Source organism: Lutra lutra, chromosome 13 (genome assembly GCF_902655055.1).
Source record: "Lutra lutra chromosome 13, mLutLut1.2, whole genome shotgun sequence".
Classification (NCBI taxonomy): Eukaryota; Metazoa; Chordata; class Mammalia; order Carnivora; family Mustelidae; genus Lutra; species Lutra lutra.
The window spans coordinates 911,594-932,929 of record NC_062290.1 but is presented as its reverse complement, the minus strand read 5'-3'; the positions used below and the strand labels follow the sequence as shown (position 1 = coordinate 932,929).

At 51.1% G+C, this 21,336-nt stretch overlaps 1 protein-coding gene across 7 annotated transcripts in view; it reads right to left on the bottom strand.

Annotated features, from left to right (window-relative positions):
• Positions 1-846: 846 nt before the first annotated feature.
• The window catches only part of SPTLC1 (serine palmitoyltransferase long chain base subunit 1), a 47,186-nt gene continuing 26,696 nt past the window's right edge, over positions 847-21,336 (bottom strand). For 4 of the 7 annotated variants that reach the window (XM_047699988.1, XM_047699990.1, XM_047699991.1 and 1 more), the window contains 9 exons: positions 20,488-20,617; positions 18,420-18,509; positions 13,534-13,641; positions 11,624-11,719; positions 11,166-11,262; positions 10,041-10,095; positions 6,773-6,890; positions 3,941-4,014; positions 847-2,244 (listed from right to left, as the gene is read on the bottom strand). In XM_047699988.1, coding sequence (XP_047555944.1) covers positions 2,151-2,244; positions 3,941-4,014; positions 6,773-6,890; positions 10,041-10,095; positions 11,166-11,262; positions 11,624-11,719; positions 13,534-13,641; positions 18,420-18,509; positions 20,488-20,617 — 862 coding nt within the window. In that variant the 3' untranslated portion in view covers positions 847-2,150. Of the gene's footprint in view, positions 2,245-2,938; positions 2,947-3,940; positions 4,015-6,772; positions 6,891-10,040; positions 10,096-11,165; positions 11,263-11,623; positions 11,720-13,533; positions 13,642-18,419; positions 18,510-20,487; positions 20,618-21,336 lie in introns of those variants that run through there. The other 3 variants (XM_047699995.1, XM_047699989.1, XM_047699994.1) reach the window with 3 other exon arrangements.

Sequence of the window (21,336 nt, the reverse complement as noted above, 5' to 3'; positions counted from 1 at the left end):
ATTTAAAAATGCACATTATGATATTTCTGTTATTGAAATGCAGCCTGCAACTGGCACAGTGCACTTCAGTGGTGCATAAACAAATGTGTGCGGCCCCGTGTGTGGAGTTCCAGCTTTGAAATACTGCTCTTTCCTGTCCCTACTTGTCGGGAGCCCGTTTCCTGAGTTGGAGCCTGGCTGTAGAGGACAGCAGGGGGACGTCACCTGGCTCTTCCCACCCCGCGGGCACCTGCGCCAAGTGAAAACAGTCCCCCAATGGCTTCCGTGCCGCTTGCCCCAGCCAGGTCACAGACCGAGCCCTCCAGAACCTCGAGTCTCCGAGAAACGTGTGCCCTGCCTCAGAGTTGAGAGCGGTTTTCTCTCAGCATCCTGCCTCACTTTTAACGACTCTGTGGTTCCTAGCGTGTATGTTTTGTGGCGTATATTACTGGATGTTGGTCACTGTGTAGTTTTAAAAGAAAGATTTTAGTTTTGCTTTTTTCTTCAAAATGCTGATTTTCCCAAGGGCTGAAGTTAACCACCGTGTGTTGTTTCCACCTTCTTTCCAGGAGCTTCTGTCATTTTTAAAACATAGCAATGACTATCTAGATGGTGAAATGGTGACTCAGAAAACCTTACACAAACATCTGCAAAGTTGCTGTCACCATCTGCCAGTGCCAGCAACAGCTCAGCACGGCCCAGGGGGTGACCGGCAGGAACCCACAGAAGCCCAGATACTACACACTGAAGAAAGGCACTAAGACATCTAATGAGTATTTTCTAAACAGACGCCAAGAATACTACCCAGTGTATGCAAAAAAGTCAAGAGACTTTCTGTTGAACATATTACACGTGCAAATGGACTAGTTATTAGGAATGTAGGTTTATTTCATTAAAAAATAAAGCAAAAGATTCATCCCCAAAGACAGTCCCATGTCCTTCAAAGCAGCAGCAATCACAAGGCACGTGCGTACAAAATACCTCCAGCAAAGCAGAAACTAAACATTAAAAATAGGTTATTCAAACAGACGGTGAAGACCATTTGTTACCATGAACACACTATAAAATGGCATTCTTACACTTTTTTTTAAACAATTTTATTCCTTTACCTTTACTAAGACAAGAATCAATGGTGTAGTGTTTACGCACTACCCCGTGGCACCCAGCACAAACGTTTACACCACCGAACCTGGTTTGCTGAAGAAAAACAGCTGAACAGCTTAAAAACGTTATGTTTAGTGCGTTCACATTTTCAGATATTTGAAATCCGTAAGCTAACAGGAAAAGTAAATTTCCTTCACTTCGAAAAAGACTGTCATTACATGTCCTCAGGCAAACCCACTCCACAAAGAAGGACTACATTCAGGATATTCTAAAATATCAAGGACATGATTTCTATTCTGGGAACATCACAGTGACCCTCTTCCTCAAACAGATTAGAAGTCAACACATAATAAATGTGAAGGCCAATTCTATTAAAATAAAGCAGTACTCGACTTAAATTATTGATCACTTAAGAAATACAGTGACTACTCACTCCCTGGTTAGGGATGTTAGATCAGGTATTAGAAATGGGGTAACATCAATATTTAGTGTATGTAAAAATTCTGGGATTCAAATACATTACAACGAAAAGTTTGTCATAATCACACAAAAGTGTTTCCTTATACATCAGCCGCCGCTGAGCTGTGCTGGACGAGGGCTGGACGAGGGCTGAATGAGACGTGGTTGAGTCACACCCTCGAGAAGGGGGTTGTGTCCTAGCCGGACGGGCGTCCCTCCAGCACGAGCACTGCAGAGACGTAAGTCGAGCAAACACTAAGGACTGCTGCTCGCTCTCTGCTACTGGAGGGAGGAGGTGAACTGAAGCTCCATTTTTAAACAACAAAAAAAGAATACAAAATACTAGTACAGTAGAACACTTAAATAACACTAAATAGCACAGTTTAAATACCAGTTATCTGCTGTCATTAGTTCTCTTCTTAAAAAAAAAAAATCCGTTCCTGGACTTTCAGTGTTTCCTTTTTAAAGCTAGCCAGCATCCTCCGCACCCACGCGGCCGGCGGCCACCCCAGCAGGTCCCCACAGGCCCCGCCCAGGTCACAAGGCAGTGACGTGGAGGCCCGTGCGTGTGCTGTGTGGCGGCCGCCCAGCAGGCCCGAGGCCCCGACCTAGAGCAGCACGGCCCGGGCCGCCTCCTTGATGGTGCGCGCGGCTCTCTCCAGCTCCCCGTCGGTCTGCTCCACCGTGACCACAACCCTGATGCTGAGAAATAACGACACAGGACATTGTCAGAGTCGTCTCCGGCACCTGCTCCGGCCCATTGAGTCCTACCGTGACGTGGCCAGCAGTGGGCCTGCCGTCTACAGCCCCCTCCTCACCGTGCGGCGCAGTGCAGCAGGGACCCTCCGTCCCGCAGGCCTGGACGCGGACCGGCCAGGTCCAGAGTCCGCCTCTCCCCGCCCGACTGCGCCGGGAGCCTCGCCCTCCCCGTCATCTCCTGCCCCGGCAACGCCGGCCAGAAGCCGGACTCAGCACACTCAGGTCAGTGCTGCACCCCACGCCCATGGACGACTCAGTCAGTCACATGAAGCTCGGGGACACGGGGGCAATGCAGAAACGGTTACATTTTCAGGAAACCGAAAACTAAAACTATCGCTCTGACTGGGCAGTTCTACCTCTTCTCCCCCTCGCCCCTCTGCAAACACCCGTATCACCTACCGGACAGGGCACTGGGCTGGGCAGGCAGCGCCGAGGGCACAAAGCGAATGCGGCCTGGGCGCCGGAAGCCCGGGATCACAGCTCTGCCTGCGCGCGGTCAGACGCGAGGGGGCAGGGCCTTCAGCGCACCTCGGAGCTGCCGCCAGCGGTCGTCCAGAAGCCCTGCCTGGACCTCCACGTCCACACGGTGCTCGGGACTCGTGTCGCCCCGGAACCCCGTTCTCCAGGGCACTCTGGCTCGTCCCTCTCAAGCTCGTGCTCTGGCCCCCGCAAGCACCTGAGGGTCTGGACACCACGGCCTGCCCTGCTAGAAGGGGCACCCGCAAGTCTGACAAACTTGACCACACTTGAGGCCTGAGCACCGCCTGCTCTTGGCAGCCTGGGTCCCTTCCAAGCGGGCATGGACCGCGCCCTCCACCTCTGGCGTCGCCGACCCTGCGCTGCGGCCCTGAGCACGCGTGTCTCCATCCTCAGCTACACGGGACGTGCTGAGGAACGAGCACCGTCTTAAATCAGGAGTCCAAGCGCTCCCCTCCACGGACGGCTTCTCGAACCTCTCCAGATCTTCCCCACTATTGCCCTGTTTTCCCCTGGGTGGTTTACACGTGTTTGCCAGCTCAAGTGCCACACGGCGCTCCGGCCAGCCATGGGGTCAAGACCACTGTCCGGACACGCCCCTCCCCCAGGTCGGCCCTCAGGGCGGACAGGGCCGGCACAGCGTGTGCAGCTTAGGGTCGTGGCAGACCTCTGCGGACCAGAGCTTGGTCCTGGGGTCTCACACATCTGAGTTAACTGAGGGAGTACAGTGAGTCCTGGGGGGCTTTACCATTAAACGTTTTTATTTATTTATTTATTTATTTATTTATTTATTTTAAGATTTTTTATTTATTTGTCAGAGAGAGAGAGGGAGAGAGAGCAAGCACAGGCAGACAGAGGCAGAGGGAGAAGCAGGTTCCCTGCCGAGCAAGGAGCCCGATGTGGGACTCGATCCCAGGACGCTGGGATCATGACCTGAGCCGAAGGCAGCTGCTTAACCAACTGAGCCACCCAGGCGTCCCTACCATTAAACGTTTTTAAATGGCCAGTTTAAGAAGAGAAAACGGACGGCGTACTGCATAGTACGGGACACACTCTTCCGTATCCCGTGACAGCCTTCCAAACATCTTCAGAACAGAACACGTTTTATACAGAGTTCTGAAGGGAGGAAACACAGGCCCCGTCACACTGTAACGTCACCAACCTTGGGGGAGGGAGGCACTTCTCTTCCTTCTCCAGGTAGCGTGCCTGCGTTAACGCGATGCTTCTGTTCATGCACTGTAGGAAGAAGAGGGACACGTTTGCAAGCTGGCTGCGGACACTGTGGTCATTACAACAGGGACGGCCTCTGAGATGCTGTCCGTACCGCAGCGCTCATCCGTCCAGTTACAACTGTGAGAAGGCAAAACGGCGACACCAGGACCCCATCCCGAGCAGCCCCAAGCGGCATGACCGTCCCACGGCGGCCTCCGCTCCACGCCGCCCAGGGCACCACGCCAGCCGAGTGGCTGCCCGGCACTGTGAGACAGGGTCAGTGCCACCAAGACTCCACTTTTAATCTTCCTCCATTCAAACAGCCACAGGTGGCTGGGACTTTCCATCTTAAGCAAAGCAGGAGGAGGACGTGGGCAAACAGTGGCAGCAAAGTCCTGGACCCCACCCCGAAGTCGGACTGACAGGGACACCGGAGCGGTCTCAGAGACAGACCACCCCACGTCAAGCAGCAGCAGCTCCTCGCATCCTGCACCTGCGTTCGAGCGGGTCCTACCAGGCGGCAAGAGTCTGGGGTCCCCACTGTTCGCGTTGCTTTTCCGTACCATAACCATCTGCCAGTGTTGTTTTAAAGATTCAAACCTTCTCTCTCAAAATAAAGAAAGTATAAAAATCAGACTGAAGTCACGGAGGGTTTCTCTCCGGGAGATGAACGTGTTCTGGAAGGAGGGTGCACAGCCTTGTGCGCGTGCCCACAAACACCTGACCGCAGCCCTTTAGAAGGTGCATGTTTTGGTCTGTGCATTATAAAGAAGCATCAGTCAGAGCCAGGGGACCGATGAAGGAAGGAACAAGCATTCCCAGGGCTGGGCAGTGAGGGTGTCGGCCCGAAGAGGGGCCACGCCATCCGCGGCCAGGCTGCCCTCCCAAGGCTACACGCACCACCGGAAACCCCCAGCCGGCCACACCGCAGACGCTTACTGACGCAACAGCTGGAGTGCGCTGGAGGAGATGAAAACATCTGGACTGGCTCTGCTCCTAGCCCGGGCCAGCTAAGAAACATAAACCACCGGCTTGTCCAGCCACGCAACAAGCACTTGGCAAGAGCTCCGCGTTCTGCAAAGCTCACGCGAGAGTCTCCGCTCTCCAGCACCGACCAGCAGTGAGGCAGAGCTCGGGACGAGGACTCGAGGACAGAGCTCTTTTTGCGCAAGTGCAGATTCCAGACTGTTTTGTCCCTCCCCAGAGGCCCTGCTCCCGGATTCAGCTCTCATGAGGATTTCCCGGAGACAGCCGGTCTCGGGCTGGGGCCTCTGACGGAGTCTGGTCTCCGGGAGCTGTGCAGACTCTAGCCCTCTCTTCTGTCTCAGGACGAGCAACACAAGCACGGCCCGCGTAGCCGATGCTCTTCTCGCCCACCCTCTGCAGTGTCTCTGGCGCCAGTGGAAGGAACCCCACTGCCGGGGTCTCTCAGTGGAACGAGCGCCCGGCCGCAGGGACGGCCCAGGTCCCGCAGCGTGGAACCGGGGCACACAGACGTCCTGAGGGGGCCGGGTGAAGGAGCCTGGAGTGACGGGGGGTGTGGCTCCCGGAGGCTGCTCTGCAGAAGTCCGCGTCCGGCCCCACACCGGACAGTCTCAGCGCACAAGCTCGCCTGTCACAGAAGCCACCGTGACGGCTCTGCCTTGTGCGCTGTGTCCATGAAGCTCGCACTGAATTTACACACAATTCTGGCGCCGCACGTAAGCACAGGGATGCTGCACTTTCTCGCACGTCTGTATGTGCTCGAGTGACATCGCGGTCCAAGTGCCGAGGTGGTGAAAGGTGCCTCTGGGATGTTTCTTCCGTGAGAGCGTCTGACTTTTCTCATGCTTGCAGAGCGGAACCCGAGGGAACTCCTGTGGCATCTCTGCACTCGGAAGGCCAGAGTCCTCGCAGCCCAACTGCTCATCATCACACATTTCCTCAATGAGGAATCTGATTCTGTGCCCGCTTTTGTTTTGTAAGATGACCGACTCCAGAGGGCCGGCGTGAAGCCCTCCATGATGCGTCCTTCTCAGTGACACAGTTCACACTGTAGGACGCAGGACAGCAAGCTGGGAAGCAGAGGCTGACGTCACCTGCGTCTCCATCCTGAGCAGCCACGTGACCAGGGACAGAGGCATGACCACAGGCAGGCAAAGGCACACAAGAAAGGACGGCCATCGCCCTGACGTCAGTGGCATGGGCTCGGAGCAGGAGCCCCTGGAAGGAACCGTCAGGACGAGCAGGGCAGGGAGGCAGAACGTGGCCTGCTTTCATTCTCAGATGCACGCTAGCTGGGCCGCAGAATCAGGTAAAGGCGGGCCCCCCAGCCCCCTCCGCTCGCTCGCGGTGCCGCCTGGCCACTTCCGACCCTCCGTGAGGGAGGACAGCGAGGAGCCGCACGGAGCAAGTGAGCGGGGCCGGCTCCGGAGACACGGCTCTACTGAGCGCAGACGGGCACACGGCCTTCCCCAGAGAGGCACTTCTCAGTTAATAACGAAGCTACAATTAGTAGTAAAATCACCTTCGGAAGATATTTAAATCAACCTCCAAATTAGGCCTGGGAAAGGAGCGAGCGGTCTGTCTTCCTTTCTGGTTACAAGACTACTCTGACCTGTCTCTGGGCTACGCTGGGGGTTCAGCCCGGACAGCCGGCCACCGCTCTGTGGGATCGTCGTGACTCATGACGCTACCCCCCACGCGTACGCAGGCCTGGCTCTGGACATGCTAAGCGAGTGGAAGGCTACCAGTTAGACGTTTAGACGTTGTGTGGGTTCAGGGTAGAGAACTACATACTTACATGATTTACAATCTCCTGAAGTAGTTTAACGTCTTTTTCTCGAGACCCGGTGCTGTCTGTGAGCTGTAGGTGAAACGCTGGAGAAAGGGACTCCCCCACCACTTTTAACCCAGAAATGCTGAAAGGAAACACACACACAAGCGTTTAGTCCCTTCTGGGCACAAGGATGTCCCACATCTAAGTAACTGTCCGACGTCTGCATTAACGGATGGAACGGCGGCTTGTGGCTTCTCCAGGAAGCGTCACGTGGCGGCTCCAGCCCCGAGAGGGACAGCTGAAATCCACGCTCTTGCCCAGGCCCGCCAGTCTAGATCCTCCTGCAGGGCCGCTCTGGGAGTGTGGCTGGGAAGGCGATCGCTGTCCTGGCAGACGCCTCTGGCTCACTCCTGCAGGCCGCTCCCTGCTCCCGGGCCCGCAGGCCCCCTCCTCCCCTGCCCCCCGCCCTACGCTCTGCAGCTGGTCAGGAAGCCGGGTCCCAGCCTGAGGACCGCCTCCTGGGGCCTCCCTCCCAAATCCCTCCTCTAGGGAAGCGTCTACACCCTTGTCTCCTATTACTGTTTCCTTCATGACTCCTTATGATTGATAATGTGCCCCTGTTCATTACCTCAGACTTTATTTGTATATCGTCCGTCCCAAATTACAGGGATGACTTGGGACATTAAAAACACTGCATTTTGACCATCAGAAGTATGTTTAGATTATACGGTTCCCTTCTTATTTGCATGTTTTCTGTTAAGTTGTACTTGAATTATGACTATTTTCATCTTCCTTAGGATTTAACAGCACAGACATCTGTAGCTTCTCAGGAGAGGAGAGAGATTTCCTTAGGAGTGAAATCCTGCATTTTCAAATGTTTATTCTAGATAGCAAGAGAACCGCAGCAGGTTCATTCAAAGTTCATTTTTATCTGTTACCAGCAATAGTTTGGTTTCTGACTCAACTCCTAGGCTACAAATGGTGACATAGGACTGTCTGAAATTGAGCTAAACATTTTTAAAATTCCTTAAAAAAAAAAAAAGCACTTTTATTTACGTATGTGAGAGAGCACACCTGCTCGAGCGGGGGAGCAGAGGCAGAAGGAGAAGCAGACTCCCCGCTGAGCAAGGAGCCCGAGGTAGGACTCGATCCCGGGACCCTGGGATCATGATCTGAACTGCAGGCGGACGCTTAACTGACTGAGCCCCCCAGGCGCCCCGAGCTGACACTTTAGATTGCGTCTGATTAGCTGGCTTCACTTAGAAAGCTCTGCTTCTCCCTCGGAATGAGATTAGCACAAAAGGTACTTCGCAGCACATCTGACTCCTTCAGCACATTAGGACTCACCGAGCTTTCCTGAGTGACAACTGTGCGTCAAGCCTCATGTGAGGCGCCAGACGCCAACGTCAACTGCCTTTAAAACCACCCAGAGCGCTGCAGTCTGTGTCTCGTTTCCTTAAATGTAACCCGTCCTACTAGGACCTTCCAATAAACCAGGCTGCAGAACAGCGCACAAAATGCACCGTAGTCAAACAGGGATTTACTCCAGAAGGCAAGCGTGCTTTAACCCCAGAAAAATTATAACAACGCAATTCAGCAAAAATCTATGATTTCCAAAAAAGCCTCCAAATGTGGGAATAACCTGATCAACACCACGTTCAGGACACTTTCCGTGTGAAACTTCATACTCACTGAAGAAACGCTTTAGTACTGGGAATGACGGGGCATCACCTCTATGACAGAAGAGGTCAACAGTGTGTTAGCGACCTACACCAACGCACTAAGAGAAGAAAAAGAACGAAGATGTCCAAGAAGCTGGCAGGAAGACAGAACCACAGGACTCTCACATACACCATCATGAACAGAACGAAACAAACCACTAGGAGTCTGGAAAGACTGCTGCACAGCAGATCATGAGGACAAAGTGCCAACTCCAGAGAAGACTGGCTACAAGGAGAAGCGACAACTGGCAGCTCAAGGAGAAGGTGGGGTCTTCGAGGGAAAGAGGCAGTCAACAGACAAGACGGTGGAGTGTACCCAGCGCCAATCCAATGACTCCGGAAAGGGTGACAAAAAAGAGGGGACAGCCAAAGGTGCTGGGCCCTTGACGGGGAAGAGCTACAATGGCAGGAGACAAATTCTCCAGTTGTAGCTCGACGTAAGACTGGTTCGGATGCCTGTGTGTGTACAGATTTGTGAGAGAAGAAGAGGGAGTCTGAGTGAAAGCAGTGGAGCCAGGCTGTGCGTGGAGTGCGGGCGGGGCCTGAAGACCTGGGAGGAGACAAAGGCGGGAAAGACTGGGGAAGGCGGAGCGCTGGCCTTACAAGGTGCACACACTGACACCACTAGACAGAATGAAGGGCCCCGAGTGTTCCTGAATTTATAGTGACTTGAACATGCTGTACTGTGCTGGCATGTTAATATTTTATAAACCAAGTAACTGGAACCAACACGAATATTATCTCCTAACCATAAATCATGCAAAAAGAACTTTTGTTACTACCGTGTAGACACACCCAGAACTTTAATTATTTCTGCCCTTGCTTTATCTGGAACAGCTGTGATCTGCTCATTGACTCACTGTCCTTGTCCTTTAGAAAAGCTTCCAGCTTCCACATCTGTCAACAGGCAGGACTTTCATGATCGAAAAGACATGTTTCCATCTTAGGAAAGGCAAAGGAAATACCTCAGGCAACGTGAGATCATCTTCTGTAAGACCAGGAATCTGCATGAAGGTGCCACCCACCTGAATTTTTTTCTCCATTCCAGAGAAATCTTAGAGTTTCTCTTGTGTAGTTAAGACAAACAAGTAAAAACTCCTCAGGTTCATGTCAATTTCACCTGTTTTTCTTGTATTAATTTAAAATAAAACTTTGTAACTATTTTCCAAAAATTATGGCCAGTATGAACCCAGCGTCAACTAATTCTACAGCATATAATGGTACCATTTTATCTGTACAGATGGAAGCAATTCTCCCATGTTTACCCGAGCGTGGAGCATGTTTGGTGGTTATTTTCGCCTTGTACTGTCCGTATCACTATAATATCAGTGAGCTTCAGCCCTTTTTAGAAAAAGTCATGGTTCTTCAACCACAAATGGATGTTCTGGCTTCAGGCCCACAGACAAATTGGACTGAATGGAGTTTCTCCTTTTTTAGTTGTAATTCAGTTGAACTGATCTAAGCCTATTAAATATACTCAAAACCAAGAAAGTGACATTCAAAATTTTTCACTAGTTGTTTAAATATGGTACAGACAGACTTTAAGTTGGTTGAAAATATAGAAAACTTACCCTTGTAAAGCTTTATGAATTCGTTCGCACTTTTCCTTCAAAACTAAAAAAATACCTGCATAAAGAAAAAATGCACTTGATAATGTATCTAGAAGATCTGATATTACTAATCTAAAAATATTTTTAAAGATTTTTAAAGTTCATCCATTTAAAATGCTGCAAACCCTCCTGCAGACTACGAGCACGCAGACAGGAACACCCCTGGAGGCCCGAGCCCTGATCACCGGCACACGTGTCCTGCCAGCTCCTCACTCGGTATCAGCAGAATCTGGGAGGAGGTTTTTCACAACAAAACAATGGCTCTTGTTCTCATCAGATTCTACAAAGAATCTGGCTAATAAAAGGGTACAAAAATATAACTTTCTGGACCCTTAACAATCTGGTAAAAGATAAACACTGTAGTAATGTTTTCTAACTTTTCCTTGATATCTACATATTCTATCCATGGAAAATTAAAAAACTAAAATCTCTAGCAAGGAGCAGGAGTGCCAGGCCTTCTGAGAAGCAAGCGTATGAATGTGCCCCCAGAAACAGTCATATTTCCTGATCCTCTGAACTAAAACTGTTAACAATTTAGGAGTTTTAAAAATTCTAAATTTAGAAACACCAGGTACGGCTCGCTTTTCATTTCTGTCTTAGGCTTTGTGAGGAGTGCTCTCAGAGCCTAAAGGCACATTTGAAATTTAGTCAAACTGGCCCAGTAAGGAACCTTTAACGGCTGGTAACCAGGTTTGGCCTTAGTCCCAATCGTGAGTCAAAGACTGAAGGGAAGAAACCAGACGAGCTATAAATCGTATTACCGAGAACCAGCAGCGCACTTCAGCTAACTTCTCCAGTGACAACTAGCCCAGAGCTGCCCCTCCTCCTGGCACTGCCGCCCATTCTGGGAGCCAGCCCTGCTCTGGCTCTGGCTCGCCTCCTGGGCGGGGGAGCAGCTGTACACGAATTCCTGAGGCTGGATGACGTCTTCACCGCCATTCTCCCTGGGAATGCTGGGTAGTGCCATGCGGAGGCACAGCTCTGGGTGGCAAACACTTTCCCTCTAGCTAATTCCTCTGAAAGCACGCCAGCAGCCCGGCTGACGACACCTGCGGTGCCTGGTGTCCTGGGCTCAGAGGATCATACCTGGATTCTCCTCCATGATATTGAGAGCCTCGATCGCAGCGGCAGCCAACAGCGGGGGGAGTGAGGCTGAAAAGCAGTACCCCTGGCCGGAAAGTCGCTGAGAAGAAACGCGCAAGTTAAACACAGAGATATGCTGCTCTTTCTTTTTGGCTAAAAAACTTAACGGCACCAGATCTGCACCATCTCCGACTGGTGTGTACCAAGAGCCAAGTGCTAGGATCCACACTCGCACACAAGTTACACTTGTGACACAAATGAGACTTTCCTTCTTAAACAGGGAGATAATTTCGAAAGTAAATACTGAGCGATTCTACTAATAAATCAACTTTTAAATAAAAATTGTGGTAAACTAAGTCAGAATGAAATTCAGTGACTGGAAATCACATGCTGATAACTTCTCACCGCGGCCAGTGCGACGACGAGTTTTAGTTTCTGCTCGTTTTCCGAAATGAACCCACCTGATGGTCGATCACGAACGACCTGCCACAGCAGAACCCTCCAACAGAAGCGAGCGAATTCTCCATGTTGGCACTGATGAGATCGATATCCTCAATCTGCCAAGAAAGTGGAACCGCAGTAGTCATTCCTCAATTTAAAGAAAAGGTGAAGACCGGCATCACGCCTGCAGACAAAGGTTCGCACTGATCACGCCAACATCTCGGTTAAACAAAGGATCAGCCACACACAAGTCATCGTCACAAGGAGAGGTGTTCCGAAGGGCACCTCTGGAAGGGGCTCACTTTACGCTTTTGGGCCATTTCATCATGCGCGCACGATTTATTTACAGCGGCAGGAGGGAGAAGTTAGAAGAAGATGAAATCCCAAACTGCTTCATACTAAAAATATTCAGAGGCATAAAGTAAAGTGGCCCAGCTGGCCTTCCCCCAGAAGGTGCTTGTGATAACACAAACTAATAGATCAGAGTTTTGAGCATTTTATCCCTACATTCAATTTACTTTCAACTTTTCAAAAACGAAACCAATTACTCTGTGCCCCGTGGGCTGCTGAGTCCCCGGCATCTTCTCAAGTCCGTGCCCCGCGGACCCTCACCTTCTGCAGCAGCATCAAGGGCCACCCCGGACACACGGCAGCCATCAAAATCACTCACTGACGGCCGCGACGACCGGTGGTCTGAGTGCATCTGGGGGTTCCTAAATGGTCCACACACCCAACAAGGAAATATGTGCACGCTTTTTAAGAAACCTCTTATTATGAAATTTCAGTCACACAATAAGTACAGAGGATAGAGAAACAATTCTCACCCCCACATTCGGTAATTACCAGCTCGTGGACCATCGTGCACTCCGCACTGCTAGCTCCTTGCTGCCCTCATCATCTCTCTGCGGCAAACCCCAGACTTCACCCAGTTCCAGCTGCAAACGTCTCAGTGTGCATTTCTAAAGGATATGGACCTTTCCAAAACCATAGTCACAAAACTATTAACACACCTAAAAAGTGAAAAATTTCTTAATATCATCACATACTCTGTGTTCAAATACCTGTCTCACAAAGTTTGTTTTCTGCAGTATTTGCTGGAATCAGGACCCAAATAAGGTCCATATTATGCACTTTTCCTCAATGCATTTATCACCAAATGTCAGCCTGTCTTTGAGGAGAATGTGTCAATCTAATTTTGTGTGATATTCGTCTGGCTCTCCATTTTTCTCTGGACTGTACTGCTGGTGGGATACAGGAAATCTCTGATGATTTTTCATGGTCTTTAGTTTAACTTCTTAATACAGGTTGCGAAACTTTTATGCACAGGATTTGCAGGGAAGTTCCCTTCATCCCCACCGGTCACACAGGGGTGGGTGAAGACAGGTCCCGCAGACAGGCTGACGTTGCTTCCCCGGGGCTCCAGGGGCACCAACCATTAAGACTGGGGCAGTTGGGGCTCCTGTCCCAGCAGCAAGAGGACGCACGCCCAACTCACTCCGGCTGTCTGGAACCTCGAGGCGGTGCATCGTCTGTGCCAGCTCTGCTCTGGACTCTCTAGAGAGGGCACGACGATCCAACGCCCATAAAGGGAACGAACAGAGGATTCAGAATCATAACTACTGGAAAGTACACCCTTCCACGCCCTCATGGTGTTTGCTAAAGGACTACTTCAGGGAATTCTCATTGATTTTAAGAAAAACACGTTCGAATTCTGCCAAGTCAACAGACCACCATGTTGTGAGCAGCCACTGTGAGCTCACGGGTCCCGCAGTCCGGCTGACCGGCTCCTCTCTGGCCGAGCCCAGTGACAGACCCGGAAGCGGCACGGCCGTGCGCACTTACGAGGAGCGCCGCCTCGTGCCGGTGAGACCGTCCGGTGGGGACGGCACTGCGCGCTCTGCGTGAGGACGTGCCCCAGACGAGAACTTACATTGATCCCGAAATGCTCCGTGACGCCTCGGCCGTGCTCCCCCAGGACTCCGAACGAAAGGCTTTCCTCCAGAAAGATTCTTGCTTTGTATTTGTATTTTAGTTTAACCTACGTGGTAAACAGAACACAGCTTTAAACTACTGACGATCTGCGCAGGAGACAGTACCCGGGAAGACACACCTGATCCTGAAGTAGAGAGGAAATAAAAGCACTACGGGTGCTCCTCACAGACCTCACAGGTCTGTACCTGTGCACTGGCCACTTACTAAAGCTTCTTCGTAGTCAACACCCAAGGCCGAGGGCAGAGCGGCAAGGCCCCTGCACGCGCCCAGCTGAGTCTGCCCACCGCTTCGGCCCGTGCTGTAAACAAATGGCCTTCGTCAGGGCTTCTTCATTGCCATAGTCTGCATTTTGTGCTCTGGCTGGTGATTCTGTTTCAGACGGCCCGAGCACAAGCTGAAGTGCCGTCTAGCGTCTCACGGAGAGAACAGTTGTGTTAGATCAGCTGCAGGTCAGGCATGAGTCGCAGTGATGATGGCCCTGAGCTCAGTGTGAAGGAACCAACAATACATGTAAAACTGGGGCACCTGGGTGGCTCAGTCAATTCAGCGTCTGCCTTCAGCTCAGGTCAGGATCCCCCGGTCCTGGGATCGAGCCCCGCCTCTGGCTTCCTGCTTGGCAGAGAACCTGTTTCTCCCTCTCCCTTTGCCCCTCCCCCTGCTACATAAAATCTTAAAAAGAAAAATAATAAAAAAACAAAAGACCCTCTCAGACATGTTAAATAAAGTGTCTTTGAAGAAAAAAGACATAAAACGAGGTTAGATACTGAGCGACTGATGGAAATGCTGTGACCAAAGGCACAGAATGAGCAGCATTAGCCCCAGGAGCCACAGTCCAGCATCCGCAGCCCATATGCATGACGTAAGCACACGCGTGCGCTTTCTAGAACCGAACTACCAGTGGCCCTTGAACAACACAGGCTTGAACTGCACAGGTCTGCTGAGATGTGGATGTTTTTCAATAAATACAGTCCAGCACTGTAAATGTATTTTCTCTTCTGTATGATTTTCTTTTTTGTTTTTAAAATTTTTTTTTTTAAAGATTTTATTTATTTATTTGACAGAGAGATCACAAATAGGCAGAGAGAGAGGAGGAAGCAGGCTCCCTGCTGAGCAGAGAGCCCGATGTGGGGCTCAATCCCAGGACCCTGGGATCATGACCTGAGCCGAAGGCAGCGGCTTAACCCACTGAGCCACCCAGGCGCCCCACCATATGATTTTCTTAACATCTTCTTTTCGCTAGCTTATTTTAAGGATAGAGTGTCTAATGAAATGACCTACAAAATACGTGTCGATCAGCTGTTTATGTCACAGGTAGGGCTTCCAGTCAACGGGAGACTATTAGTAAAGTTTTTAGGGAATCGGGCGTTATGTGGACTTTCAGCTGTGTGGGGGTAGTGCCCCAACCCCTGTATTGTTCAAGGGTCAACGGTACCACGATGACAAAAACAGGCTGAACTTCGGATGCTCTAAATTTAACTCAATAATGCAGACAGCACAATGCCCATTTTTAAAGATGGAGACATTAAGATATTATGAATGAAGACGTGTAATCTACCTGTTAAACACTGGTTTGATTATGTGTAAAACCCCTGAGGAAACATGTATCACTCTTCCCTCAGTGGCGCTGTGTTTTAATTTGAATTCATGGCACTTTTTTAAATTCAGAAAAAGTTTCATTAATACGCCTTTCCATCTATCTTTCTCTTTGCTTTTGGTCTTGTAAGAAAGTCTTTTCCCAACAAAGGTTTAGATGTATATTTATCTGTAGGTTCTTCTGTTCCTTTTTTGTTAGCACGGCGGGACGCTGACACACGCACACCTGCCTCCAGCTTTCTCCCCTCCAGTGTTCACCTGATTTACCCCGAAACACTACGAATGTGATCAGTTTCATGAGTGAATTAAAGTGTAGTAATTATCAACCACTAAAATTTCGGTGGATTTTTATTAACAATGGATAAGCTAATCTGGGAGGCACTCTATCTTTTCAATACTGTTTCCATTCATTAATAGTTTTATGACTGAGAAATTTTCTAAAAATCAGGTTTTAGAAAATTTCTAATAGTATTTTGACAATACTGGTGCACAAACACACAGACCAGTGAAACAAAACAAAAACCCCGAAGTCAAACCCTAATCTGTATCCCGTCATCTCTACATACTCAACACTCATGTGTATCCGACCTGTCCCTTACACTGTGTATTTCCTTTCACGGCCTGGGCGCATCTGTCCATCGCTACTGCTCTCCACTGCTGCTAACCACGCGATGCTGCTATCTTTTGGCCACCATCACCCCGATATGCTTCTATCAGCTTTTGGCGTGAAAATAAGAGGAAAACGGATACATCTCTTCCATGATATTTAAAAATGTGTTTAGACTTCCTCAAGAAAGTGGAAAACTTTAAAAACAAGACATGAAACCCTTATTCTGAATCCCCACTCAACTGACGGACTCAGGTTCCAGCTCACGGGCTGCGTGCAAAGGCGATTCACCGTAGGGGAACCTCGACTCTGTTCACAGGATGGAGGGAAACCACACGACCGACTCACCAACGGATGCAGAAAAAGCACCAGACAGAATCCAAACCCGTCGTGGTATAAACACAACACACCAGGACGAGGGGGAACTTCCACAACCCGATAAAGGGCATTTATGGAAAACATGCCGCTAATATCATAGTCAGTGGTCACAGCCTGAAAAGCTTCCCCCTCTCACCTCTCCTAGTCAACACTGTGAGGGAGGTGCTAGCCAGAACAGCGAGGCAAGAAAAATAAAGTAAAAGACATCCAAAATGGAAAGGAAGAGGTAACACTATCTCTGCGCATAGATTACAGGAGCTTACCTCCAGAATATTCCATGATACAAGGTCAAAACACAAAATCAGGGGTGCCTGGCTGGCTCAGTCGGCAGGACCCAACCGTTGTGAGTTCGAGCCCCATGCTGGGTATAGCGAATACATTAAAAATGAAGTCTTAAAAAAATAATAACAATGAAATAAAAAATAAAAAACCCTATAAAATCAGTTGTATTTTTATAAACTGGGAGTTAACAATCCCTAGAACAAGTGCATTTGTAACAGCATCAAAAAGAATAAAATACTTAGGAATAAATTTAACCAAAGAGATGAGATGTCAGACCTGATAGTGAAAAAAACAAAACACTGCTGAAAGAAACTAAAGATCTAAGTAGATGGAAATATTTCTGTGTTCACAGATTCAAGGACTTAATATCATTAAGATGGAAATACTCCCTAAAGCAATCTACAGATTCCATACAACCCTGATTCAGTACGATCCCTACCCAAATTTCAATGGCATTTTTTTTTTTTTTACAGAAATGGAAAAGCTGATCCTAGACTTCAAAAGGAATCTCCAGGGACCGCAAATAACCAAAAACAACCTCAAAGTTGGAGAACTCATATGCCTTGATTTCAAAATTTACTATAAAGCAAAGGAATTGAGAAACTGTGATACTGGCATGAGGCTAGACATACAGACGACGAACAGGCAGGAGAGTCCCGAAAGCTAGAATTCCCGTCTCTCCACAGCCAACAGACCAGGACCACCCAATGCAAGACCACAGTGCCTTCAGCAGACGGTCCCGGGACAACTGGAAACCACGTGCAGAAGAACGAAAATGGACACACACACAAATTAAGTCCAAATGGATGAGATGGGGCGCCTGCGGGGCTCAGTCGGTTACATGTCTGCCTTCGGCTCAGGTCATGATCCCAGGGTCCCAGGATCAGGCCCCGCACTGGGCTCCCTGCTTTTGGGAAGTCCGCTTCTGCCTCTCCCTCTCCCTCTGGGCTCTCTTTCTCTTTCTCTCAAGTAAATAAAATCTATAAAAACAAAAACAAAAGGCCAAGATGGATCAGGGCCCTACAGCAAAGCCAGAACCACGAAACTTCAGAAGAAAACAGTGGTGTATCTTCCTGACTCTGGATCTGACAACAGGTTTCTCAGCGAGGACACCAGAAGCACCAGCAACGAAACACTAGACAAACTGGCCTTCATCAAATCACAGACTTCAGCGCATCAAAGGACGCGAACCAAGGAAATGACGAGACGACCTCCAGAACCACGGGAAACACTTGCAAGTCGCGCACCCGTAAGGGTCTTGTGTCCAGGGCATGGGAAGACTCTTGTGACGTCACGATAAAAAGACAAACAGCCCAGTTTGAAAATGGGCGAAAGACTTCTGAAGTCTCTTCCCCAAAGACACACCAAGGGCCGCACACACAAGAGAAGAGGCTCGACATCGTCGGTCTTCCGGGAAGGGCAACACAGCCACGTGCTTCACACCTACCCGCGCAGCAAAACCGGAAACAAATGGCTAATTTTATCTCGTGTGAGCCTCACCTCAGTGAAGGAGAAATCTCGCAGTCGTGCTTTCTAAAACCAGCAGATTGCTCTCTCTGTTGAAGGAGCTGTTCTGGGGCGCCTGGGTGGCTCGGTGGGTTAAGCATCTGCCTTTAGCTCAGGTCATGATCTCAGGGTCCTTGAACTGAGCCCACCTTGGGCTCCCTGCTTCACCCTCCCCCTCTGCCCCTCCCCACGGCTTGTGCTTTCTTTTGTTCTCAAATAAAGTAAATAAAAGCCTTTAAACAAAAGAACTGTACACCTCAAGTCAATTACCCGACAATACAGGAGGCTTTACAAAGCAGAGTCTTCGTTATCGCTCAGAGCCCAGGGTGGGCACGTAAGGCTCATCTGCTTCCCGGTAGTGAAGCCCATCACGCAACAGTGCAGGCGTCCGACAGACGTGCACGCAAACAAACCGCCCCGGCCCAGTACTGCCACGCTCGGCGAGCGCGCTGGCTTACCAGCTCCGGGAGAGGACAGATAGTCCCCGTGTTCATATACAGCCCTTCCACGATGATGAAACGTCGGGTGACCCGGGCCTTGCGAGGATTCTTTAAAAGGAAAAACAAACAAAAAGAAGACATTTTAAATCTCAGTAACTGCACACGCAGAATCTGTTCGATGCCCCCTCGCACTCCACCCCACAAAATCTATTCATCTGAGTAAGTAAACCGACGGTCTGGGTGAGTTTCAAGTTCAAGGTTTTATACCCTGTTATTTTGAGACAACGGTGCTGTCTTTCCTCGTTTCCTAGTTCACCCAGTCCGTGAGGTGACCGCACACACACACACGCACGCACACACACACACACACACACACACATGTGCACACGCACGCACACACACATTATTTAGGGGCTCTGAGAATGCTGAAGCACAAACAAACCCCCACACCCAGAATGACTGAGAGAGCCCAAGGAAGTTTCTGGGTAAATGGGCACATTTTAGGTCACAACGAGGCCATGATACCTGGATTATCCACTGGTCAAAATGTATGGCCAGGATTTGTTCCCTCCAACATCTACCGAGTTTGCCTAAAACAGAGCTACAGTGACGATGGCAATCATCACAGACGGGGCGGGAGTTGACAGAGGCTCTGATGACACACAAAGGGCACGAGGCTTCTTACACTGTGTTTCCTTTGAATATGCCCGAGATTTTCCATGATAAAAAGCTGAACAGACAGACCCTGTTCTCCTTCACCTCCCCAACAGCAGATAGAATCCTTCCTAACCACCAGGTCCAGTAAAACTCCACCATGACCTCATCCAGGCACGCGCGAGGCAGTGGCGGAGGCGACTTCAGAAGACACAGGACCTTCCTGCACCCCGCTCACGGCAGGTCACTAGTAATAAGCCGCCCACCCTGGGGAATGTGTAGATGCTCCAGGCGTGCAAGGCTGGAAAAATACTGCGATCCTTGGGTAGAACTGGCACCATCTTCCTACGCAAAGGTTTCTTGCCTCTACGCTGCTAACGAGGGACATGCCAGGACCCACGGCTGTGACGCTCAGAGCACGCGGAATGCACGCCCCCAAGTGGGCTCAAGCACCTCCAGGCCACTCTTGACTCAGACCCGAACGCCATGGGTTTGCTGGGGGTCACGGGGGAGGACGTGAAGAGAGGCGAGCCTCCCCCTGCCTTTCCAAAATGAAGTATTTTTATTACGACTTTAAAAATACTCAATGGAGGAACCTTGGGAAATGGGAAAGTGCAGAAAATTGTTAACAGATTAGGTAGTCACAAGACCCATTGGCAGCGGCTGTCTTTCTTATAAACTCTGTTCAAATCCGGATTTTACTGCCGTAGTGTTAGAACGCAGTTAAAACAATCACTTTAACTAATAATTACTGAAACCATGATTTCCGTGGATACTCGACTCTGCTGCGGACACACCACAGAGTAACCACGGACCAGCGCTGGGTGCGGGCGGCTTCCCTCCCCCCTTTTTACGTCACACTGTGACCGCGGCCCGCTCTTCTGCAGACGCGCCCGACGCGGGAACACGCGCCCCCGACGCGGGAACACGCGCCCCCGACGCGGGAACACGCGCCCCCGACGCAGGAACACGCGCCCCCGACGCGGGAACACGACGCAGGAACACGCGCCCCCGACGCGGGAACACGCGCCCCCGACGCGGGAACACGACGCAGGAACACGCGCCCCCGACGCGGGAACACGCGCCCCCGACGCGGGAACACGCGCCCCCGACGCGGGAACACGACGCAGGAACACGCGCCCCCGACGCGGGAACACGCGCTGGCGCGATCCGCGTCACCGCCGCAGACCGGTACACCCGCTCGCCGGCGCGCACGCGGCCCTCCTCTTCCGGAAGCCGCCCGCGCTACCTTCCCCCAAAGCGGCGGCGGTAACCTCGGCGACGAGGCCGACCGCGTTGGTAAGCAGCAACGCCCTCGCTTCACACCCACAAGTGGTCCGCAGGCGCGTTTCCGTGACACGTTACCACTTCGTAGGTGATTCGGCGGGTCGGCAAGCCCAGGACTGTGTAGCTTTCTTCAGACGCATCGTACCTTCTGGTCTTCCGCCTCCTGTTCCTGCAGCAGGCGCTCCAGGTCGGCCATGTCGTTGTGCTCAAACACCTTGATGTCGCTCCGGGAGGCCTGCAACCCTTTCTGAATGGCAAAGCAGGCGGCTCTGTCTCTGCAAGGGAGAGAGACCAGACTGCGCTGGTAGAAGGTCTCGTCAACACTCGGGAAAGGAGCGCTCGCGTGCGGGGCTCTCAGCGCGCGCTAACCCGCAGCCAGCAGGAACACGTGACGGCGCCACGGCCCCGCGCGCCTCCCCGAGCGTCCCCTCACGGAGCGACGCGCTCACGCCGCACGGAGCTCACCCTGCCTCGTTTGGCCCCTCAGAAGGCGGCGTGCGTGTCTGTCCACGCACCGCAATTTCTTCCTTCGGAGACCCGCACAACGCTGGTGACCTCACCCGCGGCGGCGGCTCGGGTTGGACGGGCGCAGACTCTGCCCTTATTCTGCCCTGAGAAGTGATACCGACTGGGGACTCTGGCTGTGGCGGCTGAAACTCCAGTGAGAACTTCTACACCGAGTTAGGGAGGGAGGATGTCCCGGACACGAAGCTGCATCACTCTAAAGTATGCGCGAGGCTTCTGCCGCGAAGATGGAACAGTCCCGTTTTCCCTGCTTTTCTAAGTACAAGCCCAAATCCCGGACACTGCATATAGAGCAGACGTGAGACGACTCTGAGAAGTGCAGAAAAATGACAGGCCGGCTGGCGACCTCTGACGCGCCGTCTCGTGGGCTTCCCTGACTTGGAGCTGACAAAGCTGACCCGCTCCAAGTGCCCAGGGGCGCAGGCACACAAGCTCACAGAACCTGCCCTCTGCGGCCCAAGGGACAGGA